Source organism: Suillus fuscotomentosus, assembly GCF_016647785.1.
Source record: "Suillus fuscotomentosus strain FC203 chromosome Unknown F5891scaffold_2, whole genome shotgun sequence".
Lineage (NCBI taxonomy): Eukaryota > Fungi > Basidiomycota > Agaricomycetes > Boletales > Suillaceae > Suillus > Suillus fuscotomentosus.
Window position 1 is genome coordinate 235,614 of NW_024539514.1, and position 25,990 is coordinate 261,603.

The 25,990-nt window shown below is 48.5% G+C and overlaps 8 protein-coding genes across 8 annotated transcripts; 4 read left to right on the forward strand and 4 right to left on the reverse strand.

Annotated features, from left to right (window-relative positions):
• Positions 1 to 6,091: 6,091 nt before the first annotated feature.
• Positions 6,092 to 7,562, forward strand: F5891DRAFT_1180579 (RNA polymerase II-associated; the record flags this gene model as incomplete). The annotated part of the gene is made up of 5 exons (XM_041365952.1): positions 6,092 to 6,108; positions 6,156 to 6,385; positions 6,435 to 6,639; positions 6,696 to 7,239; positions 7,323 to 7,562. The coding sequence occupies 5 exons, from the start codon at positions 6,092 to 6,094 to the stop codon at positions 7,560 to 7,562; spliced, it is 1,236 nt and encodes a 411-aa protein (XP_041233139.1).
• Positions 7,563 to 8,251: 689 nt separating this feature from the next.
• F5891DRAFT_938601 (Alpha/Beta hydrolase protein) lies at positions 8,252 to 11,036 on the reverse strand (the record flags this gene model as incomplete). The annotated part of the gene is made up of 16 exons (XM_041374179.1): positions 8,252 to 8,494; positions 8,554 to 8,715; positions 8,768 to 8,778; positions 8,826 to 8,915; positions 9,127 to 9,268; positions 9,315 to 9,346; positions 9,395 to 9,744; positions 9,798 to 9,868; positions 9,921 to 10,034; positions 10,079 to 10,177; positions 10,229 to 10,260; positions 10,309 to 10,346; positions 10,402 to 10,496; positions 10,555 to 10,591; positions 10,644 to 10,830; positions 10,883 to 11,036. The coding sequence occupies 16 exons, from the start codon at positions 11,034 to 11,036 to the stop codon at positions 8,252 to 8,254; spliced, it is 1,857 nt and encodes a 618-aa protein (XP_041233140.1).
• A 612-nt stretch (positions 11,037 to 11,648) lies between these two features.
• F5891DRAFT_1219577 (gamma-glutamyl phosphate reductase) lies at positions 11,649 to 13,344 on the forward strand (the record flags this gene model as incomplete). Its single annotated transcript, XM_041369386.1, has 4 exons — positions 11,649 to 11,816; positions 11,883 to 12,153; positions 12,208 to 12,530; positions 12,586 to 13,344. 4 exons carry the CDS (start codon positions 11,649 to 11,651, stop codon positions 13,198 to 13,200), a joined length of 1,377 nt encoding a protein of 458 aa, XP_041233141.1. The 3' UTR covers positions 13,201 to 13,344.
• F5891DRAFT_1180582 (uncharacterized protein) lies at positions 13,239 to 14,744 on the reverse strand (the record flags this gene model as incomplete). Its single annotated transcript, XM_041365953.1, has 6 exons — positions 13,239 to 13,505; positions 13,555 to 13,937; positions 13,993 to 14,274; positions 14,327 to 14,469; positions 14,536 to 14,685; positions 14,737 to 14,744. 6 exons carry the CDS (start codon positions 14,742 to 14,744, stop codon positions 13,239 to 13,241), a joined length of 1,233 nt encoding a protein of 410 aa, XP_041233142.1.
• A 141-nt stretch (positions 14,745 to 14,885) lies between these two features.
• On the reverse strand, positions 14,886 to 18,243 carry F5891DRAFT_996118 (ANTH domain-containing protein). Its single transcript, XM_041378342.1, has 9 exons — positions 18,160 to 18,243; positions 18,005 to 18,103; positions 17,826 to 17,952; positions 17,440 to 17,756; positions 17,279 to 17,390; positions 17,079 to 17,230; positions 16,885 to 17,029; positions 16,671 to 16,839; positions 14,886 to 16,617 (listed from the first exon to the last, which is right to left on the reverse strand). The coding sequence occupies exons 1-9, from the start codon at positions 18,223 to 18,225 to the stop codon at positions 15,084 to 15,086; spliced, it is 2,721 nt and encodes a 906-aa protein (XP_041233143.1). The 5' UTR covers positions 18,226 to 18,243; the 3' UTR covers positions 14,886 to 15,083.
• A 58-nt stretch (positions 18,244 to 18,301) lies between these two features.
• Positions 18,302 to 21,138, forward strand: F5891DRAFT_996121 (glycoside hydrolase family 47 protein). The gene is made up of 9 exons (XM_041378343.1): positions 18,302 to 19,092; positions 19,149 to 19,269; positions 19,319 to 19,494; positions 19,558 to 19,666; positions 19,719 to 19,818; positions 19,877 to 19,975; positions 20,026 to 20,609; positions 20,659 to 20,828; positions 20,884 to 21,138. Exons 1-9 carry the CDS (start codon positions 18,770 to 18,772, stop codon positions 21,035 to 21,037), a joined length of 1,836 nt encoding a protein of 611 aa, XP_041233144.1. The 5' UTR covers positions 18,302 to 18,769; the 3' UTR covers positions 21,038 to 21,138.
• A 146-nt stretch (positions 21,139 to 21,284) lies between these two features.
• Positions 21,285 to 23,542, forward strand: F5891DRAFT_996125 (uncharacterized protein). The gene is made up of 11 exons (XM_041378344.1): positions 21,285 to 21,382; positions 21,444 to 21,530; positions 21,592 to 21,704; positions 21,755 to 21,953; positions 22,000 to 22,132; positions 22,185 to 22,541; positions 22,596 to 22,650; positions 22,701 to 22,728; positions 22,777 to 22,928; positions 22,981 to 23,194; positions 23,246 to 23,542. Exons 1-11 carry the CDS (start codon positions 21,330 to 21,332, stop codon positions 23,457 to 23,459), a joined length of 1,605 nt encoding a protein of 534 aa, XP_041233145.1. The 5' UTR covers positions 21,285 to 21,329; the 3' UTR covers positions 23,460 to 23,542.
• F5891DRAFT_1273380 (P-loop containing nucleoside triphosphate hydrolase protein) lies at positions 23,517 to 25,899 on the reverse strand (the record flags this gene model as incomplete). Its single annotated transcript, XM_041370137.1, has 9 exons — positions 25,553 to 25,899; positions 25,329 to 25,498; positions 25,207 to 25,279; positions 24,967 to 25,158; positions 24,855 to 24,916; positions 24,630 to 24,806; positions 24,448 to 24,584; positions 23,850 to 24,400; positions 23,517 to 23,801 (listed from the first exon to the last, which is right to left on the reverse strand). The coding sequence occupies exons 1-9, from the start codon at positions 25,790 to 25,792 to the stop codon at positions 23,517 to 23,519; spliced, it is 1,887 nt and encodes a 628-aa protein (XP_041233146.1). The 5' UTR covers positions 25,793 to 25,899.
• Between the last annotated feature and the right edge of the window lie 91 nt (positions 25,900 to 25,990).

The following is a 25,990-nucleotide window of genomic DNA, read 5'->3' on the forward strand; positions in this document are numbered from 1 at the left end:
TCTCGTTCCCTCCTCCTTAGCGAGAGGGTGCTGAACTTGTTAACTTGATGGTGCGCAAACAAGACACACTCACTCAAAAAGTTCATTGGCTTTCACAGCTAGACTTGTAAACTCTTTGTCGCAAAAATCTGGTACCCCCTTAGGTACAAACATGTAGATGTCACACTCTGTCATTGCTGCAGGCATCTTGTCCATGGACAATCATAGAATATGCTGAGCACCGTGAAATCCATCTTCAATGTCATGAAGTGGGTGAGAGGTAACGAGAATCCAAAAGTTAGATGGAAGTTCTGTGATTTGGGGAAGTCCTCTGTCCTGAAGTCTACTGGAAAGTATGTGGAGGAGGCTGTGCCACATCTCCTTTCCTGGTTAGGTCATTGTCTGGCACGGAGAAACTGGCGAATCACTCACCAAAATCGAAGAAGGTACATACAACATACTATAGACTATTGAAAGTAGTATAATAATTGGTTTGGGGTTCAGAACAGTTCAGGACCCATCTGAACCAAAGCTGAACCATTTGTCCAATGCCAGAACCGAGAACTGTACTATGGTCCGGTTCTGGCTGACACCTGAACCATGGACTGAACCACAGGGGAACCAGACCAAAAGTCCAGTTCAAATCAGGGTTCAGGACCAGACCACGGCACCACTAAGTACCAGGAACATTTGAAAATGAATTGATCCTAATCCTCATTGACTCTTTAAAGTACCCTGTACAGTACTGTCAGCATATTTTTTTCCAACCATACTAGATGGTTATTTTTCAATCTTGACAGCAGTACACAATATATAGTACTGCCATATGCCATATACAATATGGTGAACAGCCCAATTGGAAAATAGCACTGAAAGTGGTTCTGAATTAGATTCATTGGAAAATGGAGCTGAATTTGGTGCTGAATTGGATTCAGCACTCCAATAAAATTAAGGTACTGCCATTTCAGTAGAAGTTCCAATGAGAATTTCAACATCAGTACTAATTTTGATTGGAATCACTATCCACAATGGACATCGGCCATTTCAGTAGACCTTAAGTACTGTACCTAGGAGGAGTGTTAAGGCAGAGTTGTTTGTGTTGGATTATCAAACCTTCGTCATGGACACTCGGTACCGGTAGCTTACCTCATACCTATATATTCTCGTTCATTCCCGTGCCTCGTACTATCCTCAGTTGACTCCGTACGTCGCTGAGGTTAGTACCATCTAGTATTCAGTATCTACTTAACTAACAACACATGTAGCTATCTGCTACAGGTATACCAATATGACTAGTTGACTCCGTACGTCGCTGAGCTATCTGCTACAGGTTATGAGCCCTGCGCATCATTAGTGAAAATTTCAAATTAAGCGCGCGAAGAAAAGACTCACAAAGGATGTCAACCTTGAACGGAAAACTCGGAGAAGATTTCCTCCGCATCCCGAAGCTCGCCACTGATGGCGAGAATTGGATGATGTACAAAGAGCGACTTCAATGGTCCATTGATGCTCGCGGACTGCTCGGCCATTTGGATGACACCGAGACGAAGCCTATAGACCCCAAGATGCTGCCTAACAGAGGAGCGTCGTGGGTACCTGCTACTCAGGATGAAGTGAAAGAAGTTAGTACATACAAAACAGAGTTTAAGGAATGGCGCACGGGCCAAGCCATAACGAAGCAACAGATCGCGGGAACAATCCCCGATTCTCTATTCATACAAATCAAAAATCTCGACACAGCTAAAGACATCTTTATGCACCTTGCGAGTCTCTTCGAGCAGCGCTCGCGCGTAGTGTCTGTGGAGCTATTGCGAAAGCTCCAAGACCAGAAGTGCGCTGAAAAAGGAAACATCAGAGAGCATTTCGACAAACTACGCACCATCAAGGAGCAGCTGTCCTCGTTGGGCCATGCGCCAACGGACGAAAGCTTTGCAGCCATCATCATGAGCTCACTCCCGGCATCCTACGATCCCCATTTATCCGCGTTAACGGCCTCCGCCAAAGTATCAAGCGTGAAACTTACTGCGGACGTGCTCATGTCAACAGTCGTTGACGAGTACAACCGAAGAGCTTCGAAGACGAAGCAAAAGGGCTCATCAGCAGATGACGCAGCATACAATGCAAATACGAACCGAACAACTCGTAAGATAAAGGGGAATTGCCACAACTGCGGCAAGTATGGCCACATGCAACGTGATTGTCGCAGACCTGGGGGAGGAGGATCAGCCGGAGGAAAAGGCAAAGACAGGTCCGATGCCAAGGGAAAACAACCAGAAATGGCCGCAAGTGCGAAAGACAAGGACAAGGACGATGAACCTGAAGGAGTGTGGTTAGTGCATGACGCAAGTCCATCACAAGAAAGAACATCATTTACCTTTGCCACACTCACGGACTCGAGTGGAAGACAAGACGCTCGAATCAAATTGTTCGACTCAGGCGCTTCACGCCATATGTCATCATACAAAGACCTATTCCAAGACTTTGTCAGCATCGCACTGAAGCCGATAACAATGGTGGATAAACACACCTTTCAAGCCACTGGGAAGGGGAACATAGAGATATCCCTACCAAACGGCCAGTCAAAAACTCGCATCTTGCTGAAAGATGTGCTCTACTCACCTCATATGGGGTTGACGCTAGTGTCCATTAGTCGCCTCGCATCCGCCGGGTATGCAGCGTTGTTCCGGGAGAACTTGTGCAAAATCTTCAATGAGAAGAAGAGGATGATGGGGGAGATACCGGTAAACAAAGGCCTATACTGCATTAGAGGGCCAAAGAGACCATTTGCCGGCGCAGTTAACACAAAAGAAGCACTCACCATGCGCGAACTCCATGCAAGATTAGGACATGTAGCCCCCAGCGGTATCGCGCAAATGATCCGGGATGGCGCAATCACCGGAGTCGCGCTTGACCCGTCCGAAGCGACGATGGAGAGCTGCAAATTGTGTGAGTACGCAAAAGCCACGCGCAAGCCGATTGGAAAAGTGCGAGACCCACCCAGACGCGAGAACTTTGGAGACGAGGTCCATAGTGACCTCTGGGGCCCTTCACCTGTCAGAACTCCCGGTCAGAAGGAGTACTTTGTGTCGTTCACAGACGACCACACGCGCTTCACCCACCTTTACCTCCTAAAGTCGAAGGACCAGACCTTCAATGCTTACACCAAATTTGAAGCGTGGGCTAACACCCAACTTAACGCGAAGGTGAAGCGTCTCCGCTCAGATGGAGGGGGAGAGTACACTAGTGAAGAGTTCACGCGTCATTTGAAGAAAAACGGGACAGAACGGAAACTCACCGTACATGACACGCCTGAACACAATGGGGTCGCCGAGCGGTTGAACAGAACTGTTGTCGAATGGGCGCGCACGTTACTGCACGCGAGTGGGCTCCCAAAATATCTGTGGGGAGAAGCTATCATGCACGTTACCTGGCTAAAGAACCGTACTGCGACCCGCGCGCTGGAAAACAAGACGCCATATGAGACGCTATTCAAAAGGAAACCCGACCTAAGAAATGTACCTGTGTGGGGATGTCGTGTCAAAGTCCATACCACAGCTGGTTCGAAGCTGGATATGCGCGCCATAGACGGCCGGTGGATGGGCTTTGACCCAGAGAGTAACGGGCACCGAGTGTACTTACCTGATGTCAGGAGAGTAGCTGTGGAAAGAAGTGTCACATTCGACATAGTAGAGGTGGACATACCTTTAGAGGGAGGCAGTGTACCGGCAAGCCGCACGGTACGAACCGATGATGCCGGTTCAACTGCCCCACCAACGGTTAGACACACGGCACGAATCGATGATGTCAGTTCAACACTCACCGGCAAACCCAGAACCCAAAACCCGAATCCAGCCCCTCCTACTGACCACTTAGGTCCACAATTCAAAGCCGCAATGGTACCACGTCGATCTGCAAGAGTAAGAGTCGAGTCAGCATATATCAAGAGCCTGCGCGACGGCGCAGGCACTACGGACGGAAAAAGCAGCGACCTACCTCGTGGGATGCAACCCACGCCAGAAGAATCCAATTTGGCGGCCGAACTCGGACTGGAGGGGGAGAATGGAGAGATAGACGAGGATGATGAAGAGGTCTTCGCCATGGTGGCAGGAGTCGCTGAAGTAGCGAGTAGCGACCCAACGACGGTCAAGGAAGCCTGCAACAGAATGGATTGGCCTAAATGGGAAAACGCAATCAACAAGGAACTCACCTCCCTAGAAGACGCATGGACTTGGTCGATCGTCGAGAAGCCTGAAGGTGCGAATATAGTAGGGTGCAAATGGGTGTTCCGGATCAAGCGGAACGCGGACGGGGAAATCGACAAGTACAAAGCCTGGCTAGTGGCTAAAGGTTATTCCCAGGTATACGGTGTGGACTATTATGACACTTACGCACCTGTCACACGCCTCGCATCTCTCCGTACCATCCTCGCCATCGCCGCATGAAACGACTGGAATATCGATGTCTTCAGCTTCCACAGTGCCTTCCTCAACGGTAAGCTGGACGAGGACAAAATCATTTATATGGAGCTCCCACCTGGTTTAAACGTCAACAAGAAGTTCAAGCGCCCTGTCGCACTGTTGCGCGTTGCAGCTCTACGGGTCGAAACAAGGAGCTTTAAAGTGGTATCAGGAGTTGTGTCAGCTGATGAAGAGCTTAGGGATGACGCGCGCAGAGTCGGACTGGGGGATATTCTTTAAGCACATAGGCATGGACATCCTCATTCTCGCGTCTCATGTTGACGATTGCACTATCACCGGCAGCAACTCCTCTCTCATCGCTCAATTCAAGCAGCAGGTTGCTGCGTGCTTCAAGCTCACGGACTTAGGTCCAGTCGCATCCCTGCTCGGCATGAAGGTGACGCGCGACACGTGTCGCGCTGCACCATCTCATTCTCGCATGAGACCTACGTCGAAGCTATACTCACCAAATACAACTTCATAGATTTGAAGCCGTGCTCCATCCCAATGGACCCCAACCTCCCACTTTCGCACTCGCAGTCCCCTACAACCCCTACTGAGTCCGCACGGATGAAAAACTGTGCCCTATCGCGAAGCCGTCGGCTCGCTCATGCACCTCGCTGTCGGTACACGCCCCGACATCGCCTTCGCAGTATCTACCGTAGCCCAATTTGGGGCAAATCCTGGCATGCCCCACTGGGACGCTGTCAAAAAGATCTATCGCTACCTTATAGGTACAAAGACCCTCGCACTCACTTTTGGCGGCCGCAGACAAGGCCTGGAAGGTTTCACTGACGCTGACGGCGCATCACAAGAACACAGACATGCTGTATCCGGCTACGCATTCTTGTTGGATGGTGGAGCGGTCTCTTGGGCGTCGAAGAAGCAAGAGTTGGTAACTCTTTCCACAACGGAGGCAGAATATGTCGCGGCGACGCACGCTGCAAAGGAGGCCATCTGGCTTCGGCGCTTCGTCAGTGAAGTCTTTCGCCCGCTTACCAGCCCTACCACCTTACATTGTGACAACCAATCCGCCATCGCACTTGCTCAGTCCGGAGCGTTTCACGCTCAGACTAAGCACATTGATATACGATACCATTTCATACGTTTTTGCGTGGACAAAAGTTCTATTTCAATTGTTTATTGTCCTACGGACGACATGATTGCTGATACACTTACAAAAGCTCTTCCTAGTTTAAAGGTTAAACACTTTGCCTCCGCCCTCGGACTTCGCTCGGTTTGAGGGGGAGTGTTGGATTATCAAACCTTCGTCATGGACACTCGGTACCGGTAGCTTACCTCGTACCTATATATTCTCGTTCATTCCCGCGCCTCGTACTATCCTCAGTTGACTCCGTACGTCGCTGAGGTTAGTACCATCTAGTATTCAGTATCTACTTAACTAACAACACATGTAGCTATCTGCTACAGGTATACCAATATGACTAGTTGACTCCGTACGTCGCTGAGCTATCTGCTACAGTTTGAACTCCTGAATCGGAGACTTTGATCCTGTCACTTCCGTTTGAACGCTCTTCGTGCCATTGTCTAGCCTTATCCGCTAAATAGTCAACGTCACATTCAAGTTCACACGCGTCACTCATGTGATCAATTTCGAACCAAGGCAACCTCCTGGCTCCTGCTAAACGAATAAAATGAGTCTTAGAAAGAGGTACGTATCTATTTCTTTGCTTGGATTCCCTAGCTTATTGTCTCTAGCAAACTCGACTTACTTGTTCGCGTCCGGTATTCAAATCCACTCCCCGCGCCTCCATGTCCGCCAAAATTAGTTGATATCCCCACAAATCCTTTGCGCTATGCGCAGCCAACTTTTATCAACGTGGTCACCAACGACACACCTCTCCCGATGATCGTCGACGCCGAATGCGGCATGCCTTTAGATCTTGGGCGGTGGGAATATCTTTGGGAAGAGAATGGCAACGATGATAGTACATGATTCTTTTTCAAGGGTAGTCTCATGATATTAATGTCCTACAGCACTGAATCCTGACCCGGATAACCTGCCTTCCCTTGACCCAAAGGACCGACTTCTTCTGGGTGATCCCTCAACATATGCTACACCCTACACCATACCCACAACATCAGGGACATCGACACCTCTCCCTCCACATGTACCCTGGCTCCGAAAGACGGAGTATCTTAGCCGCGAAGGCGTACAACGCACTTCATCATCACACGAATCGTGCATCATTATTTTTATTGTATTTAATTTTAACATTCCTGATTCATTATCTACAGGAAACAACTTCTGCAACCCATTAATGTCTCGCATGAGGCACAGCTTCAAACCATCGAAGCCGGCTTCACCGCTTCTACGTCTCTCGACCTTTCCACACTTTCTCATCCGAACAAGACTGGTGTCACCGCTATCCAATCATACGACGTCCTCCCAGATGCCGACATCTGGGCGAACGCGTATGATTTATTCCGCTTCAATGAGCGCCCAGGCGAACGACCTATAGACACGGAGGACCCACGGCTGGACTGTGCGATTCTGCGTCCGATGGAGAGCGACGGTGACCACTTTTTAGCGTATTACTTAACGAAGGAGGACGCCGATGCCCTGGAATTTAAGGAGGAGCGGTTCGCACTGAAGAGCGGTGAGGACAATAGGACAACGGCATTCCACTTCGTACGCGACTATGAGACCGTCAAAATCGAACAAGAAGTGCCCAATGAATTTTTACTTGTCCTCGACAATGGAGACGCAGGTGAGCGTGGGCCAGGCGCGTATTACAAGAATATCGAACGCAAAATGACACTCAAGAAGAAGCGGATGAATGTATGTAAACTCCTCCAAACTCTGCGCCCCTCACTCTTTCGTCCAATCCCTTGACTGCCTAATAACTAATAATTGTCCGGCAGCAAAACGACACCTATGCAGACAAATGGCAAGTTGTGCACATTTCGCACGTGGCTATGAGTAGCGACGAACTCGAGGAGCGTAATGAGGCTCTCGCGGAGGTCGTAGATCCACTATACCTCTTTTCGCGCGACGCTGAGGGTGAGGTAGATGCGGATGGTGAAGTTGATATTGGGGGGATAGAGATAGGTACAGAAGGAGATGCAGAAGGAGATGGGGGAATCATGGCAGAAATATTTTAATTTCGTACGTCATCTCGGTCATACATCCATCGCGTAGGACGCACTACCCGCGCTGCACTCATGATCTCTGCGTTATTAATGTACTGCACAGGCCCATCTTGAGGACAGCCTCGGTCTCGAATATCTACGCCATGACAAACCGCTACATCCACCAGGTCCAAGCACATATGAAACATGTACCAAAAATATTTGCTTCCTCGTCTAGTTTCAGTTCTAATTATCGAAGCTGAAGAGTCCCAAGTTGGTTTTGTCCCTTTCAAAAAGTCTCTATGCGCGGTCATGCTCGCGGTAGCAGAGGTGGTGGTGGCCGAGGTCGCGGCGAGAAGACAAAATCTGATCCTCTTAGGAAGATTCGGTAGTGTCATGACAGTGTTGTGAGTCATGAATTCGGGTGTGGCCCTTTGAAATTGCGAAGTAAATAAGCAGTAGTTAATTTATGGCCAAAATGAGAACAGGAGCAAATGAACGGTGCGGTAGTAGATTGCGGTTTAAGAATAGTATTGGTATTTTAAAATATGCCTTGTAAAAAGAGCTACACAAGTACATGCAAACAGGCTAAGTCCATTCAATAATTAATGTTAATTAGTCCCTACAGTGCAAATAGCATTATCACCACAATGACACTCCCGAATGCCATCGTTCCACCTATCTGCGTCGATGCAGACCTAGTTACCTCGCCAACGCGGCCATCATAGAGGCGTGCCGGTAGCGGTTGCAATATATGCATTCCATGCCTGCACTGTGGCGGTGGGGAAGTAATATGTGGATTCGGTAGTCGCTGAGCCGTAGTAGATGGCAGCCTGTCCTGTCATAATCTCATTTGCCAGGGAAGAGACCTCGCCACCTATGACAGTCGCAGATCCCGAGGAAGTGTTGGTGACCAGCCCAGTCTGGTTGTTTCCAAAGACGAACTCCCTGATAAAGACAAAACCCTTCGGAGTTTCTGTAGTCTGAATTTATGACACTATAGATTATGAAAGACGAGACGTACTGATTGGGGATTTGTGTACCCCACGAGGTGGCCTGCGTGGTCAACAAGGACATAAGTCCAGTTGCGTTCCTGATGCACAATACCAGCAAAATCGCCATTGTCATCATACCATGGTGTCGATGGTCTGCGCGTGAAACCTTGAATCCCGCCAAAAGTAGTGTTCTAGGCACAATGAGCCGACATTTCTTCACAAACCGGTTATCGTTCAACATACTTGGATAGTAACTGAGGAAGTGATTAACACTTTGACTCGACCGATAGTGGCGACTCACTTTGTGAACCAAGGTGAGGAATGAGGGAGTCATCATTTCCGGAGAATATGACAACAGAGACGTTGTGGGCTGTGGCATTCGTGGCCAAGTCTGTGAGGAATGCCATAGGTCTGTGTTACGTGGTAAGCATCAAATCTGATAGGGTATACAAGGATTCACTGACTCAGGACCTAGAAAAGGGTTCAGTCAGGAAGAAATTTTATGCGAGAGGGCAAATATAAGCTTACTTGGATCACCATTAGTATAGTCTGAGTCAGGATCATTAGTCGAAGGAAACCCTTGAGAACAGTCGCTGACTAACTGTTGCCGAATGGGTAGTAGATGGATTCTGCCCAATCCATGCTCGTCGGTGCATGAATAGCAGCGCGAGTTTGTGGGTTGTTCAAAAAAACTGACCCATCCATAGGTGCCTCAGGGTTTAGGGCATCTGGAATATTATATACCTACGACTTGCAATAAGTACAGCGGCGAGAGCAAAATATTACTTACGTCGAACATCCCTCCAGAGTCCTTACTGAGTGCTATTGTCTCCATAAGCGACAGCCAAATAATGAAAGCAATGAACATACACCACGGGAAGGTGAAGTTGATGGCATAATCCAATATCTCATCGTAAACATCGCACCCATACCATGCGTCGATGGTGCCATTTGCACGGCCTGCTAAATCACGTTTCCAAGCATCCCGCGCACGCAGGCGCTCATGTTTGGACAGACTAGTGGTCCGCTTTGCCAGACGTGCATTGTACTTCTGTTCCATTTCGGCCAAAAACAGCTTCTTGGAGAATTGACCTTGTCGGGCTCTGTATCGCCTCGATGCAGACATACTAGATGGGTTGGCTCCAGGAGTGTAATTCAGCGTTGGGAAGTGTCCGTTTTGGGGATATTCAAGGGTAAGATCATAGCCACAAAGCGCTTCTCTGGGGACATGTTAAAGAAATCGCAGGAGTATAATTCGAATACGAGTACGAACTGTTCGCGGAAGTACTCAAAGACATCGGTGTCATACCCGATCACCTGCGGATATGTCTCGATGACGCTAAGCTTTAGAATGTGAACACTGTGAAGTAGGTCATCTGGTGAGTAAAAGGCTCACCACCGGGAGGAGTTCAAATGTTTCTCCAGAGGCAATAGAGCCATCTCCGATAGCGATCTTAGCCAATATAACTGGCGGATTCTCCATCTCGAAGTAAGCTTTCGTTATGTAAGGCTGTTCCGAACAATGTTAGTTCTGCGCATGCAGCAAGACAGTACACTTGCTATATACATGCCAGCATAGCTTTCACCCGTTAGGTGTAATGGGCGCTTAGCCAAGCCGGGGAAGACCTTGACAAGATTCTCCAAGAACCCAAACTGTGTGCAGTCAGTGAAAGTGAGGTGCAAGTATGATGTGTGTGTACTGACGAAGTCCGCCGCCATTTGATCTTCGTCAAAAACTAAAGGAATAAGTAAGCTGAGGCAAGCCTCGTGGGATCTGAACGTACTATAACCAGTGGAATCAGCAGTTCCAAACCCAACGCCGCTGACGGGATGATTTCTATTGGAGAGTGGACATCAACACATGATACAACACCTACACTGGCTGGTCTATCCAGACGTAGTCTGCCACTGTGTTCCATGCATAGTGGTTTTCCAATAACGAATAGTCGTTTTGTACATTGATTGGGCCATTCTTTCGCCAATTGTCAAATCCAGAGTCGGCAGCGATCAAGGTAGAACGAAAGACAGACCTCAAACAATAAGCCAACAAGACTTGATGAGCCGGGTCTGCAACGGTCTCAGCACCAACATGATGGACAGTGAATATCGTATCTCCTACCCTCCATTTAGCCAAATACCCCATGGTGCGTCAGTCGAATCAGAAGTGAAAGAACCCTCTTCGCTCTCAAATGCCCAGAAAAACAAGGTATTGTTAGGATGACCCTCTCTCTGAACAGGAATGTTCCCTGCCCAATTACGAGGGAGGGACCATGTAACATTTGGAAGATTCTCGGTCACTTGGAAGTCTAGGTGTGTAGTGAGCCTTCCTATTACGGGTGGGATCAAGGGTTGACATACAGTCCTGCCACTCCGTATTGTAGCTACCATTCGGCATTCCCGGGTACACTTGAGGCCAGCTGCTTGGGGGAGTGCCAGAGGTCTGTTGTGCCTTTGCAAGTAGAATGAAAGATGCAGCAGTGGCGAAGACAAAGGCGTGCGACCGAGACACCATGGCGAAGAAAACAAAACCAGCAAAAAGTTGATAATTTACGAAGGTGAGAGAATGTGATGGCGAGCTGCGTTCTTTTATATCAACGACCAGGAAGACTTGGGGCACCAACGGTTGACTTGCCGAAATATGGAGTATACAACTTAAGATCATCTCACACTATTGTGAGCGGGGCTTCGTTTACTACTCGGACAATAGCTCAGGGAGCTCGGATTCGGTTATTGTTAGCACCACCGATACATCGTCGATTCGTTACACTGGAAAAGGGCTGAATATGCCGCTGCCACGTTCGTGTGGTGGCTGCCAAAGAGATCTCGTATGGAATGCCTCGCATGCACCAGACTGCGTGCATGTGCAACAAGATGAAGCGGAATCGAATATCAGCCTAATCTATATAAAGAATCCTCAAAGGATGAGGCGGGACCACAAGCAGGTCTCAGGGCCCGGAGTCATCGTCATCCCAATTGTCCCCATACAGATGCTCGTTCCTCCCGAAAATATCATATTGGCGTATATAACGCGGACAAAAGTGTAGTTACCTGAAGACGGCCAAACCATTGATCATAGTACTTGGACGAAAGAACTGTAATTCCTCATCTATAACAAGTACTATCAATGGGATCCGATATCACCGCGGAAGAAATCGCAAAAGCTGCAAAAGTTGCATTCGAAGAGTCTCAGTTGTTTCCTGCTACTGTCCGAATAGATGCCCTCGCAAAGATCAGACAGCAGCTCGAGGCTAACAAGGCTGAAATATTCGCAGCAAATAAGCTGGATATGGAGGTGCAGCATCGTTTCTCGGCTCAAGATCCATAATGATCCTCACACATTCTCTGCTTGCATACCAAGGCGGCGCAAGTCGAGGTCGATGCAGGAAAGATGTCGAACGCCATGATGAAGCGTCTCGATCTCGGAATGGGCGATAAATGGGATTCCATGCTCAAGGGCGTGCAAGATGTCGCAGACCTTCCCGATCCAACTGGTGTCGTCTCCTATACTTCACAGCTCGATGACGATCTCGAACTGTATCGTGTCTCATGTCCGATAGGCGTTCTTCTTGTGATTTTTGAAGCACGCCCTGAGGTTGTGGTAAATATTGCGGCTCTGGCGATCAAGTCAGGTAGGCCTGTTATCTCCAGCTTGTCATATGTGCATACGAACCGGCCACTTTCAGGAAACGCTGCAATCCTCAAAGGCGGAAAGGAATCGAATCACACGACACATCTCCTCGCCAAGGCAATCTCGCAGGGATTGTCACAGACTTCACTTCCGAGCACGTATGTCCAAGCCATTCAAACGAGGGCAGAAGTTTCTGCACTACTGGATCTTGACCGCTACATTGACTTGGTCATTCCCCGCGGAGGCAACAGTCTTGTGAAGGCCATTCAGAATAGCACGCGGATACCAGTCATGGGACATGCGGATGGATTGTGTCATGTATATCTAGATGAATCCGCTGATAGTCAAAAAGCCGTTCGCGTGGTTGTGGACTCAAAGGTAAGTCTCTCAATTGTTGAGGCAGCGATCATATTCTCACGATAACATATGCTAGACGGATTATCCATCTGCTTGCAATGCTGCAGAAACTCTTATTGTGCACACCTCTCTTCTAAATACGGTGTGGCGAGAGGTTGCACAAGCACTCTTGGCAGCAGACGTTCATCTATTATGTGATTCACATACCTTATCAGCACTTGCCTCACTTCCCAACGTCCCCGAAAGGTTCTCAAGTCACGTCCACTCGTCCACAGAATCATCCTATTCTGTCGAGCACCTTGATCTTACGATATCTGTCATAGCCCTGCCCTCCCTTCATTCCGCAATTCAATTTATCAACTCTCATTCCTCCCATCACACGGATTCTATCATAACTGAATCCGAACGTGCAGCGTCTGCATTCTGCAGAGGCGTAGACTCTGCAGGGACTTTTGTCAATGCTAGCACACGTTTCGCAGACGGATTCCGTTATGGCTTCGGAACTGAAGTTGGAATTAGTACAGGACGGATACACGCTCGTGGGCCGGTGGGTCTCGAGGGACTTGTCACCTACAAATATATATTGAGGAGCAAGGCGGAGAGGGGTCATACCGTAGGAGAATTTGGGGTAGGAGAGGGAAAGAAGAGCTTCAAGCATGCAGCGATTGCAACAACCAGTGTACCATTCTAACAAACATGACTATCGCAATAGTTGAAGTAAATAGATCCTCATGATTGTGCATCCTCTTCCAGCTTTGCCTTCTTTGCAGTAGGGCTGCCATCACCTTCTCCGTCGTCTGCCCTGCGTTTAGCCGGTGCATCTAATTCAGCAGCTTTTTTCTTCTTCTTCACAACCAATGATGTCAAATCGTTAACCACTGCTGGTTGGCCAGGGACAGATATCGACTGAGCATTCAATTCCGCATCTAGCGCTTTTGCAGCCATTGCAGGAGCAGACTCTGTTGGCTCACTGGGAGTTGTTTTAAGTTCCTCCACCTATGCAAAAGCATTGTCAGTATACACTTCCTGAACCTGCACGGCTCACCTTCAGCGCGAGGTCTTCTTTCAATCCTTCGCATTCCTTCATTTCGGCTTCCATCTGGCTCCTGGTCAGACGGCGCACACCATCTGCGTGTACGTCGGAGCCAATGGCCTTGCCCTTGCCCTTTTTGTCTGTTTTGACTTCCCGACTAGATTCAGGGAGCAGCTTTCCATCGATTCCGTCATGGAGTTCCGCTAGGCGAGCATCAACGCTTTCCAGAGCCTTCTCCGCGTGCAAGATAGCATCCGAAAGTCGCCCAGAGGTTAGGTCAAGCACTATACTGAGCTTATAGTGTGCTTCAGCAATTTGGCGCGATGAAATCGGGAGAAGATCGAGCTTAAGTGCGAGTCCCTCTGAGTAGTCTGTGATAGCTTGGTCGAATTTCTCTATATGATAGTCTGTTACTATGCGGATACTTAGCCGAGTAAAAGGTGGGCGTACCCGTCTCGAGAGATACATCTCCGAGGGCAATATATGTCTCAGCAAGTTTCATTTTGACTTCGTCATCTTCATCCTTGCCTTTCTCGTAAATTGCACGCGCAAGCTCCAAGACTTCCCATGCGGCATTAAAGTCATCTTCTGGCTCTCCATCTTCCGCTTCAGCATCCTCTTCACCCTCTTCTTCTTCTGCAATCGCGGCTTGACCGAAAAGGTCAATGCCTTCATCTGCATCTCCGGAAAAGGATAGAATAGGACCCTTTCCATTGGCGCCAGTGCCCGAGACTACGAGATGATCAGCTGCACCCACAAGACGTAAATAAAACGCGTCACACACGTTTCCCTTCTGCTTCATCTCCGTTCTCGGGCTGCTCCTTACCCAAAACCGAAGCCTGTGATATCGCGTTCTCTAACAGCGCTTTTCCATACGAGAAGTAGAGATTAGCTGTTTCTGGTGCATCCTCACCCTGCTTCCTTGTTCTATGGGATGAGAGACACACAGCGCGTCAGAACCACAGCTTAATGAGTCCAATTTCGATCACGTACTGAAGTTCCAGGGCAGTAGCATAATATTCTACTGCCTGCTCATATTTTTTTAGGGCGAACGCACGTCTCGCGTGTTCAAGAGCGGTCTCCACAGTCATGTCTGGTGCAAACGCGTCGGTGGCATCTGCCCTCGCTGCTTTAAGTTGTTCGCTGCATTTATGATCAATAAAAAGCACCAGGTATTTTCGGGGCGCAACTCACGAGGCCATCTTGGAATGACTTAGACCGTCACTTGAAGTGGTAAGGTTGGTGGCGGTAAAGAACAAAGTGCAGCCAGCGGCGGGAAGCGTGACGCGACTTCCGATCACGGTGACTCGGGGTCTTTGACGCTTAACTTATGGAGTCCTCAGTGAAAAGTAAAAATTGGTATTCAAGACGCTTCCACAAGCTCGACTACTAGATTATACAGGAGACAGGTAAAGAAGAAATGAATGGGAGGTCCAGGCAACGTGATATCCGAGCGTAAACGATAGTGGGAACTTGAGCGAGAGATAGCAATAAGAGACAAAATTGAAAAGGAATAGATGCGTGGATAGGACAGGTCAGGACTAAATAAGCGATGCGGTCCCGGTTTGCTGTTGGAAAGACTGTTGCGAGGGATCCTGGGCTCCAGGGTATCCAAAAGGGCTCCTTCCGTAACTGGATGCAAAGGATGAGGATCCATTGGTTCCGCTGAACTGTGGCAGCGAGCTCATAGTGGGCAGCACAGATCCATCTCCGGCATTAGGCGAAGATGCAGCATACATCGTAGCCCTGAAAGGGTTGGCTCCACCGGTTGCCTGGGGTCTAAGACCTACCCCAAGCGTGGATCTTATATCTGGCTGTGAACTAAGAGCACCAATACCAGTCGGCTGCTGTCCGATGCTCGAAACATGAGCGCCAAAAGCAGAAGTTGTCCCGCTTGAGGCTGGTGGAGAAGACAAACTACCGGATGTACCAGTGATACTAGGAGTAGTGGGACCGGATTGTGGTATTGGAGGTAGTGATTCTAACAAGGAAGCGCCAAAGGACGATGTGGGTTTAAATGGCTTGATGCCACTAAAGCCGGTCATTTGGGGTTTTAGCTGGTCACCTGAAAGTGACATGGAAGGAGTGTTGGAGGTTATGGTGGCTCCTGTAGGTTGCGTAGACAGTGGAGAGAAGGAAGAAAATAAAGAATCTGATGCAGTCGTGGTGGTCTGTGGGTTGAGTATTCCAGGACCGCTAGGGCTGAATTTCCTGTCCTCTGGTTTTCGGCCGAATGCAAAGGACGAGGCAACACTCGATATCGATGACTCCCCACCAGAAGCACCTGGCGGTCCAAAAAAGCCCGTCTGTTGTGGCTGTGGAGCCTGAGGCGGTGCAAAATCGGTAGGTGGAACATTATTCGAGCTTCCGGCAGCCATGGCCAACTCCATCAGTGTTGGTGGCTTTGGCACTGGCGGGGCTGGCGTAGTTGGCACTCCAAACGGATTGCGCGAACCAGTCTGATGAGATTTGACAGGTTGTGCTACTGGTGGCGAGGTCGAAGATGCCTGTGTTGTGCCGAAAGTTGTGAGGGGAGTCGAAGCAGGTCGAGTAGGGACGTCAAATGATGTGCGCGCCCCATTGACCTGTCCAAGCTGTGTACTTGTGGAAGGCGTTTGCATAACAAATCCGTTCGAAGACCATGACGGCTGAGGCTGGGAAGCTGGCTGGAATGGTGCGTTGGTTTGTCCAGCAGGTTGCATCTGGGGCAAGAAGGCATTCGTTACCCCAAAGTTGAAAGCCGGTGTACTAGTCCCCTGCATCATCACCATGCTCTGTCTAAATGGGTTTGCGCCGGTAGCTTGCGGCTGCAAGAAACCTGTGCCTTGCGGCATTATAAATCCAGTAGGTTGTGGTTGCAAGAAGGTGGAAAAAGGTCGATGTTGGTGTTGAGTGGATGGCGGTTGCTGACTGAAGGCGTTGGGCTGAACTGACTGGAAGGACTGAGGGAAGGCAGTGGCCTGCGGCTGAATTTGACCAGGAAAACCGAAAGGTTGACCTTGGAAAGCACCTGTCATTTGTCGCTGAACGAAAGGATTGGACACTGGCTGTTGACGGAAGTGGTTGGACGTCGGGCTGTGCAAAAATAAGCAAAGTCGTTGGGATCTCTGCAATTAATGGTGGCTTACCTGCTAGTCGGAGGATTGAACATGACAGGTTGATCTTCCTCCACAGAAGCAAAGAAGTCTGCCATAGCCTGAGTAGCTTCAAGCTTGGGTGCGGAACTTGAAGTTTGAGTGGATGAACCATTTGCTGGGGTAGATGTGGATGCAGTGGAGGTTGCTTGCGATGATGAGGCTGGAAGAAGTCAGATTGTGACTCTCTGAAAGTGGACTTAGTCACCTTTAGGCGCCGAAGATAGGGCCCCACTGCGATTTTTGCCATTTCTGTCGACAGCTTCCTTATTTGTCCTGTACTCAATCCTGTTCTGCTCGAAATTGGGGTCGTTCAAGTATTCTTGGAGTGCACCCGCCAACGATACAGGGGCCTGATGGCATCTGTGAGTGGTTTAACAAGCGCAGGAAAACTCTACTTGCATGCTTCAAAGTTGGAATAGGAACGTTGAGTAGATTCTGCAATTTCTTTGCGACGCTCAAGTACTCCACCACTCGCTCTGTCTGAGTGCAGAAATGTCGATATATGGAGAGTGCCTGCTCCGCGTCAATCTTTGACATCTCGAAATAGTGTTCTGAGATCCCTTTAAGCAAAAAAATGTCACGAGGATGGATAAACAAACCTAATACATTGATGACGCCTTCATTGCCGGCCTGAAAAAGAATGAGTAAATCCTTGACGAGCATGCGGAGCGCAGTTATAGTTAATTCGTCTTCTAGATCATCGAGATAGAACTAATAAATATTGTGTAAGTGATCTGGCAGATTCAGACGTGAGGCGTACCCTGCACTCTACCAGGGTGTCAATCATTGTTTGCACAGTCTTAGTCTCCCGGAGTAGGCCCTTGTCCACTGTCATGACGCGTAATTTCCTTCCCATGATTGTTTTACTCCTTTGAGGCGCCTTGGACTTGGTGGATGCTGACTTTGGGGCCGGGGCACTAGAGTACGCCATATCCTCTTCAATGGAGTTATTGACGCGCATGTCACGATTTGACTCTGCCTGGACACGGATTGCATCATGCTTCAAATCACGATATGCACGTATGCGGGAGTCCAAATAAATAGCGTAGTGCTGGAGATTCTGGGGAGCGTTGTATCCTAAGTACACCGATAAAATAGAAGTGGGTCTATATTTCCATGAGAATTATGACTATGAGCAGAACATACCTTCCCAGTTACCGGCAGACACATTTCGCAGACGAAGGATTTCCGAAGAAGATAGATGAGATAAGACGTTGTCTGTTGCTCCATTGCGAATCATGGTATGAAGCACGATTAGTGCCTTGAACACAACCTATGCTAGATCGTCAGCTGTAGTCTGAGGTGCTATAAGGCTTATTGCGCACGATTGCATTAGGTTCGCGAAGGCGAGGAACGAGCGCTTTGCAAACGTCATGAACAGCACCATCTTCTGACCAAGTAGCAGCAATTATGGGATCCAGGTACTAGGGGATAAAAGTTAGTGTGAAATCAAGTGATACTGGTGTTATTAGAGAGATACCTTTGCCTTTGGAGGAGCCGCCTTTGGTTTGCAAGCTAACTTGACTGTCTTGTCGAAGCTGGACATTGCTCGAAGATGATGTTGGTCATAAGTCATTCACATATTCACTGCCTAATTCTCATACGAACTTCAAACTCAGCTCCGCCAGCTTCCGCCCATGCTCCATCCATAAAACATCTAGAAGCCAAGTGAAATATTCAATCATCTTCTTGAAGTCTTTGAAAGTAGCTTCACATCACTTTCCGTTGCATCCGAGCTATCTTCCAAATTGACCGTTGACCGCAGGTCCACTGGTTTCCTCATTTGCTGTTGCCACGTGGAACGTGGTTAATCTTGAAATTCCTTCTGCATGACTTTGGCATGACTAGTGTTTCTCTCGCTTTACACGTTCTCCTAGTAGTCGATTAGTTATTGTGCCAGTGTTGTCTGGTACTCGCCATTTGCTGCTGTTTCGCCGGTTGCAGGCGGAGCTCAAGCAATTTACACCAGTATCTGTCTACCGTGGGTGTTTGGGCGTGGAGAGTTCATTCTGCACGCTCTGCTCACGTAGCAAGTCTCTCTGCACCACACTCATTCTTACTGCATAGGATCTCCCATATCTTACTCGACCATGAATTTTCCTGCCAAACTCCTAGGGAACAACGTAGTCACCAAAGCCTCCTCATTGCTGCGTCACGGAGGCGTCTCCATTCGTCACATCGTATTTGCATTCGCCTTATCTATAGCACTGCTCGTGCTTTATTTCAACTACTTCCGACGTACCGGCTACTCGTTTCCTGTCGATGTTATGCACTACGCCCCCGTGACACCAGAGGTATGGACAGACAGATCCTTCCAAGTTAGGGATGCCTTCTTGCACGCCTACCATGGTTATGAGCGCTTCGCATTCCCAAATGATGAGCTCCGCCCTTTATCAAATACCAGCATCAACAAGTGAGCTTACGTATACCTTTCAATTACCCCACATTCGCTCACGTAACAATACAAAGCTTCAATGGATGGGCCGTCACTGCAGTTGACTCCCTTGACACAATGCATATGATGGGCTTAGAACAAGAATATAAGCGCGCAATGACAGCTGTACATGATACAAACTTCACTTTACCCACAGTGAGCGATATCCCCTAGCATCTCTCAATGATGCTTAAGTTGCCTATAGAATACCCGCGTGCCATTCTTTGAGACTGTCATACGTCAACTTGGCGGTCTCCTCTCCGCTTATGCGCTGACTAATGACGACATATTGCGCATTCGCGCTGATCAACTTGGCACAATATTGGCTCCTGCATTCGAGACCGCCAGTGGTTTTCCCAAGTACGGCGTAAACACTATTAGGTAATCTCTATTATTTCCAACCCATATAACTTCTACAGGCCTAATTTTTTGTTGTTGCTTCAGAGGTACAAGCGACGGGTCATTAGTTGGAAGCTTGGCAGAGATTGCAAGCTATCAAATGGAATACGCCTATCTCGGTAAGATTACTGGTAAGAAGGAACATGTCGACCGAGTGAGTTTAAAATAAACTGTATCGCACATAAGATTGAGCCTATTGCACACAGGCTACAACCGCCACACGTAACTTTTTCAATGCTGATTTGCGCCAACACGGTGGTATGTATCCTATGTATTGGAACATATCGTCGGGACAGGCAAAAGACGGTACGTGCATGATGCATAGTAGATAGACTCCTGCTGACTGCATTCTTGCCATGACCAGCCCACCTTTCTGTTGGTGCAGCGTCCGACAGCGCCCACGAGTACATCCTCAAGCAGTACCTGATGACCGCTCGCAAGGACAAGGCCAACCTGGAGATGTGTAAGGTTTCGCTTGCCAATCTTTCGTTTATATCTAATCACTCTTTGTAGACCTGCGCTTCACCTCCCACGTCCTCAACAACTTGATGTACATTTCGCCGAATCGCCACCTCTTGTACGTTACAGATTCGAAATTATATAGGACCGGCAATCGCCCCACACACAACTTCGAGCATCTATCTTGTTTTTTCCCTGGCCTGCTCGCCCTTGGAGCTCACACTCTTCCCTTAAATAATCTTGAAGAGGTTGGACTGAACTTTACCGCGCTTGCAGATGACCTGCTCCCCAAACAGAAATTAGGCTATGAGGTGCTTGCCTCATTCGATCTAAAGGATTTACATCTATGGGCCGCCGAAGGGCTGGCACAAACCTGTTACTTGACTTACGCAGACCAGCCGACAGGGTTGGGACCCGATATCATTAATATGCTATCTGGTGGCTCGCGTCCTGAAATACTGTGGATGGACGCCATGCAAGACTGGAGAACGTCTGGTGGAATAGGTCCCCCACCTGGAGTGGGAGATAAGCACCCTTGGGTGGGAGATCGCACCCCTAGGAATGCACGAGAGCGTGAGATGGCGTACGCTATGAGGGACTACTACGTTAAGAACGCTGACTACCAACTGAGACCCGAGGTAAGGAAACAGGCCTGCATGATGTTGCATTCTGACATCCGCTTTATAGACTGTAGAGTCGCTTTACATCCTTTATCGTGTTACTGGTGATGTGAAATGGCGACATCGTGGATGGGACATTTTCCAGGCGATCGAAAAGGAAGCGAAGACACCATCGGGGTACGCCAACATTGACAAAGTGGACACATACGACCCACAACAGCTTGATGTGATGCCTAGGTTCGTGCTTCACCCATGCGTCTCCTTGTATTTCTTATTAATGGCGTTATGATAGCTTTTTCTTGGCCGAAACGTTGAAGTATCTCTATCTTCTCTTCCAAGAAGACGACCTCATTCCCTTGGATAAGTGGGTGTTCAATACAGAAGCACATCCATTTCCTGTCTTTGAGTGGACAGAAGAAGAGAAAGAAGCATATGGTGTTTTATGATATGTTCTCCACACACTCCCACTAGATTCAGCGGTTATCGTTTTACCAACTGTCAACGTACAATCTCAATCGTTGTTAATACCGTACTGTGCCGTTCATAATGTGTCGTAGCTCGCATGAAGCTATACGGTCAATGCGAGCTCGTAAGTCGTCGGTAGGTTATCGGTGGTGCCAGTCGGTGGGCCGGCCGGTTCGGAACAAGTGTTCACGAGGTTACCGGGGTTGGACAACGGAAGCCGCCACCAGCGTCAAAGACCCTTCTCTACCACTGGTACCCCATCTCCGCAACGCCATGTCGATTTTGAAACAGGGCGAATTTGTTGGGTCTCTTGATTGCGGTACAACGTATGGCTATGAATTGACTATGAACTTCCTCGTGATTACTGATGGTCAGCCATGTATGCAGTTCCGTGCGGTTCATCATCTTTGATCAGTACGCAAACATCGTTTCCCAGCATCAGTCAGAGTTCCCGCAGTATTACCCGAACCCAGGGTGAGTAGTCACTGGCACCCCCTAATTCTAACCCTATCCTTACTGGCACTGCATGTGGCAGGTGGCATGAGCACGACCCTGAAGAGATACAAGAAATCTCAGAGCAGTGCATCACTCAGGCTTGTGTGAAACTTGAAGAAGCAGGATGGGCCAAGGAGAGCGTGAAAGTCATCGGTACTTGCGTTCATCCTACTCAAAAGGTCCTCATCCTTCATGAATTGCAGGGATTACGAATCAACGTGAAACCACTGTCGCATGGAGTAGGACTACAGGTAAACCTCTGTGTAAGGCTATCGTTTGGACCGATTCTCGTACGAAGAACACTGTCGCTCACTTTGAGCACCTGTTGGCTACAACTGGCATTGAGGTAGAGCCTGGGAAATTTAAGACAGGAGAAGAAGGTGTGGAAGCTCTACGTGACATGTAAGTGATATAATTCTACGTGCTGTGATTGCTCATCCTTGGATAGTACGGGCCTGAAACTCTCCACGTACTTCTCTGGGATCAAACTTCGATGGATGGTTGACAACTACAGTAAAGTCCAGAAGGCCCACCACGAAGATGATCTACTTTTCGGAACAATCGAGTCGTGGGTTGTTTATGTAGGTGTCATTCTGTCAAGGAGTGCGATGGATCCCCCTGATGTACGCACAGAACTTTACAGGCGGTGTCCATGGCGGCATTCATGTTGGCGAAGTCACAAATGCATCTCGCACCCTTTTGCTAAATCTGCACAAGCTTGCTTGGGATGAGCGTTTACTGACTTTTTTTGGTTTCCGACGGTCAATACTACCAAAACTTGTGTCTTCCTCCGAGGTGTATGGCCATCTGTCTCATGGCCCACTAAAAGGAGTTCCTATTGGAGGACTTATTGGAGACCAACAAGGCGCTTTAGTAGGAAACAAGTGTCTCCGCCAAGGAGAAGCCAAATGTACATATGGTACGGGTGCGTTCCTCCTATTCTGTACAGGAAAGAACATTGTCAATAGTAGTCATGGACTTCTGAGCACGGTAGGCAGCCTTCTCAGGGTGTCATGCACCATTTTTCACGAGTTTTTTTGTAAGGTGGCTTACCAACCCGGTCCAGGGGCTGCCCCAGTCTATGCACTGGAAGGAAGTAGTGAGCGTGTTGATTTTTTGGTACTACACACATGTGATAACCTAATGTAGTTGGAGTTGCTGGAAGCGCCATCAAATGGTGAGATGCAAGTCTTGATTTACTGCATCCCTTGAGTGTTCGTGTCAGGTTGCGGGACTCCATGGGTTTCATCAAGTCCGCCAGCGAGATAAACACATTGGCAGCTTCAGTACCTGATAGTGGAGGCGTGTTCTTCGTAACTGCGTTTTCTGGCCTCCTCGCACCATATTGGGATCCCGGTGCTGCAGGCCTACTTATCGGTACGCTGAATTTACCATGTTTCATTGACGCAATAGCGAGTTTCAAGAACAGGATTATCCTCGTATACCACTCCCGCACATATTGCTCGTGCGACTATGGAAGCTACTGCTTTCCAGACTCGTGCAGTTCTTGAGAGCATGAAACTTGATTCGCGCGCAAAGCTCGAACACCTTAAGGTCGACGGAGGCATGACCAATGGTGATGTTTGTATGGAGATCTTGGCGAATATCGGTGGTTTCGACGTTGTTCGTCCTGACATGAAAGAGTGTGTGCATATCTATAAGGACGGAGGATAACACGCTAACTATCAAGACAGATCAACCGCCCTGGGTTCAGCACTTCTTGCTGGCTCAGCCATCCGATTATTCGGTTGGGACATATCTAAGCCAGCGACGTTGGCGGAAGTCAATACCCAAGGCAGTCGAACTTTCAAACCCCATATACCCGAGGAGGATCGGGAAAAAGGGTTCACTACATGGCTGCGTGCCGTCGAGAGGTCAAAGGGCTGGGATGAAGGCGTTTACGAGTGAAATGGAAATGATATGATGAAATATAATTTTGGGTGCTACTACATACTGAGTAACACACTACCGAAACTTCTTAAGAGGATCAGATTTTTTCTTCCCGCCGCGGCCTCCGCCCCCCCCACCTCTGCTACCGCGAGCACGACCGCGGCCACGACCGCGTGCAGAGGACTTTTTGAAAGGTACGAAACCAACTTGAGACTCTTCAGCTTCGATAGCTGGAGCTGAAACTAGACGAGGAAGTAAGTATTTTGGTACATGTTTCATATGAGCCTGGACCCTGGTGGGATGTAGCGGTTTGTCATGGCGTAAATATTCGAGATCGAGTGGGTTGTCCTCAAAATGGGCCTGTGCAGTACATGAGTAACACAGAAGTAAATCGATCAGAGTGCTTACTTTGAGTTTCTCTGAGTTGATGATCTCAGTTTTAAGTTCCTTGATTCTAGCCTCTTTGATAGCACTTCTTGTTACGGACCGCAGTGCGTCGTCCATTCGATATCGGAATGCCTCCACTTGTTTCATATCAAATTTGTACTCCTGTATTTTGGAACCACGTGCCGCCTGCTCTTTCTCAATCCTCGCAAATACAGCCTCGTCATTCTTCGCGCTTTCAAGGCCACCGACTACCTTGTTTTTACCCCATTGATCTTCAGGGACGACATAGGATAATGACATGCCTGCCCGACCAGCGCGAGCCGTGCGTCCTACGCGATGGGTATATGACCGAGATGACGTGGGTAGATCGAAGTTGAGTACACAAGCAACGTCGACAAAGTCTACTCCACGCGTAACGCCATACTCTTTGTCCAACTTCGTACGGCGCTTCTGTTTCTTTGGTTTGGAAGGGCCAGGTTGAGGAGCATTTTGGGGATGCTTCCGCTTTTTAGACGCGGGTTCGAGTTGAGTATCTTTGTCCGAGTTTGTCTCCGCGCGTTGTGACGGCGTCACTGAGAAGCCGTAAGAAGCAATCAAAGCTCTAACAAATGTTACCTGCACTCGTCGCCAACACCATCCTGAAGTCTATCTTCCTCAGGTTCATCGTCAGAATCAGCTTCTGCATGAGCACCGTGTTCATCAGTCGCAATGATATAGTCGTAAACACCCTTGTTAAACTCCTGCACCGTATGGTATCTATGAAATGTTAAGCGTGAAAACATGTCACAAGTTTTATCCAACCTGGAATTAAGGGGAAGCTCAGAATTTAGCACACAGCATTTTATTGAGAACTGTTCCAAGAATAGTTTCAAGCGGTAGCAACGGTCGACATCGTTGACGAACAGTATGCATTTGCCCTTTATGAGGCGGAGTTTGAGGATGACATATGTGAGAAGGAATTTGTCGACCTCGGAGCACCTAAGCAGGGATGAGAGTCAACAAGTGATGACTCAATGCAGGACTGACTGAACAGAGTATTGGCTGAGGAGTAAGGTTTCATCCTCATCTTCTTCCAACTTCAGGATGGCCTGAAGACCGCAATCAGCAAAGACAAAAGCTGGTGAGTTGGTGAGCTCACTGGACTCCGAAGAGCCAAGCCTTTCAACGCCTCGACATCATCTGTCATGGTTGCACTCATCAAAAATGACTGATACACCTTTGGGAGATATGCTCCAGAAAAGATCTGTCGAACGTCCTCATCGTGCCCATAGGACAAAATGAGATCAGCCTCGTCGATAACAAGGGATTCCAGTGAGGAGAGATTCAAAGTCTGGATCGATATGAGGCACACTCCATGTACTGTGAGGCTATGACACACCTTTGATTGAAGCAGCCCGAGGGCACGAGAAGGAGTTGAAATGACGATGTCTGGCTTATCTGCGAGAAGTGCACTGGATGCAGTCATAAGCAAAACCATATGAGTAGCAGAAACCATCTCACCGTTGCAGATGTGTAGAGGAACCAGTGGCAGAGTTCATAACGATAATCTCCTTCTCACAATAAGTAAGAAGTCTTTGAAGGCATGCCGTGACCTGTTCGGACAATTCGCGAGTGGGCACAAGGATCACAGCGCGTGTCACTTGATAAGCGTCGTCTGAGGTAGACAACGACTTTTGCACGAGTCGATGAGTACTTGATATATGATCTGAATATAATACACCCACAGATTTTGCACTAAGAATTTTCTGCACGACTGGCATACAATATGCGGCAGTTTTGCCACTGCCTGTCCGAGCTCTTGCAAGGATATCGCGGCCTTCCAGAGCAATGGGCAAGGCTTTTGCTTGAACGAGGGTTGGACGAGCGAAGCCCATATCTGCAAGGGCGCGTAGTATGCGGGCGTCTAGTAAATGAGCAAAAATCGAGAATGTTGATTTAGAGTCAACCAAGCATGCTTCCACCATTTTTTCCTTCGAAACTGCGTATTCCTGCAGTAGAAGATAGCTGCTAAATGAAGATTGATGCTTTTGAAGGTCGTGGTCTCTCAGTACTTACTTGCAGAGTTGTGGTGGACCGCGTTTTCAAAACTCACGGTAAACTAGCCAAGAAAGGTATGTTCCCGGCGGCCCGGCGGAAGCCGAGCTATGTAGATTAGTAGCAGG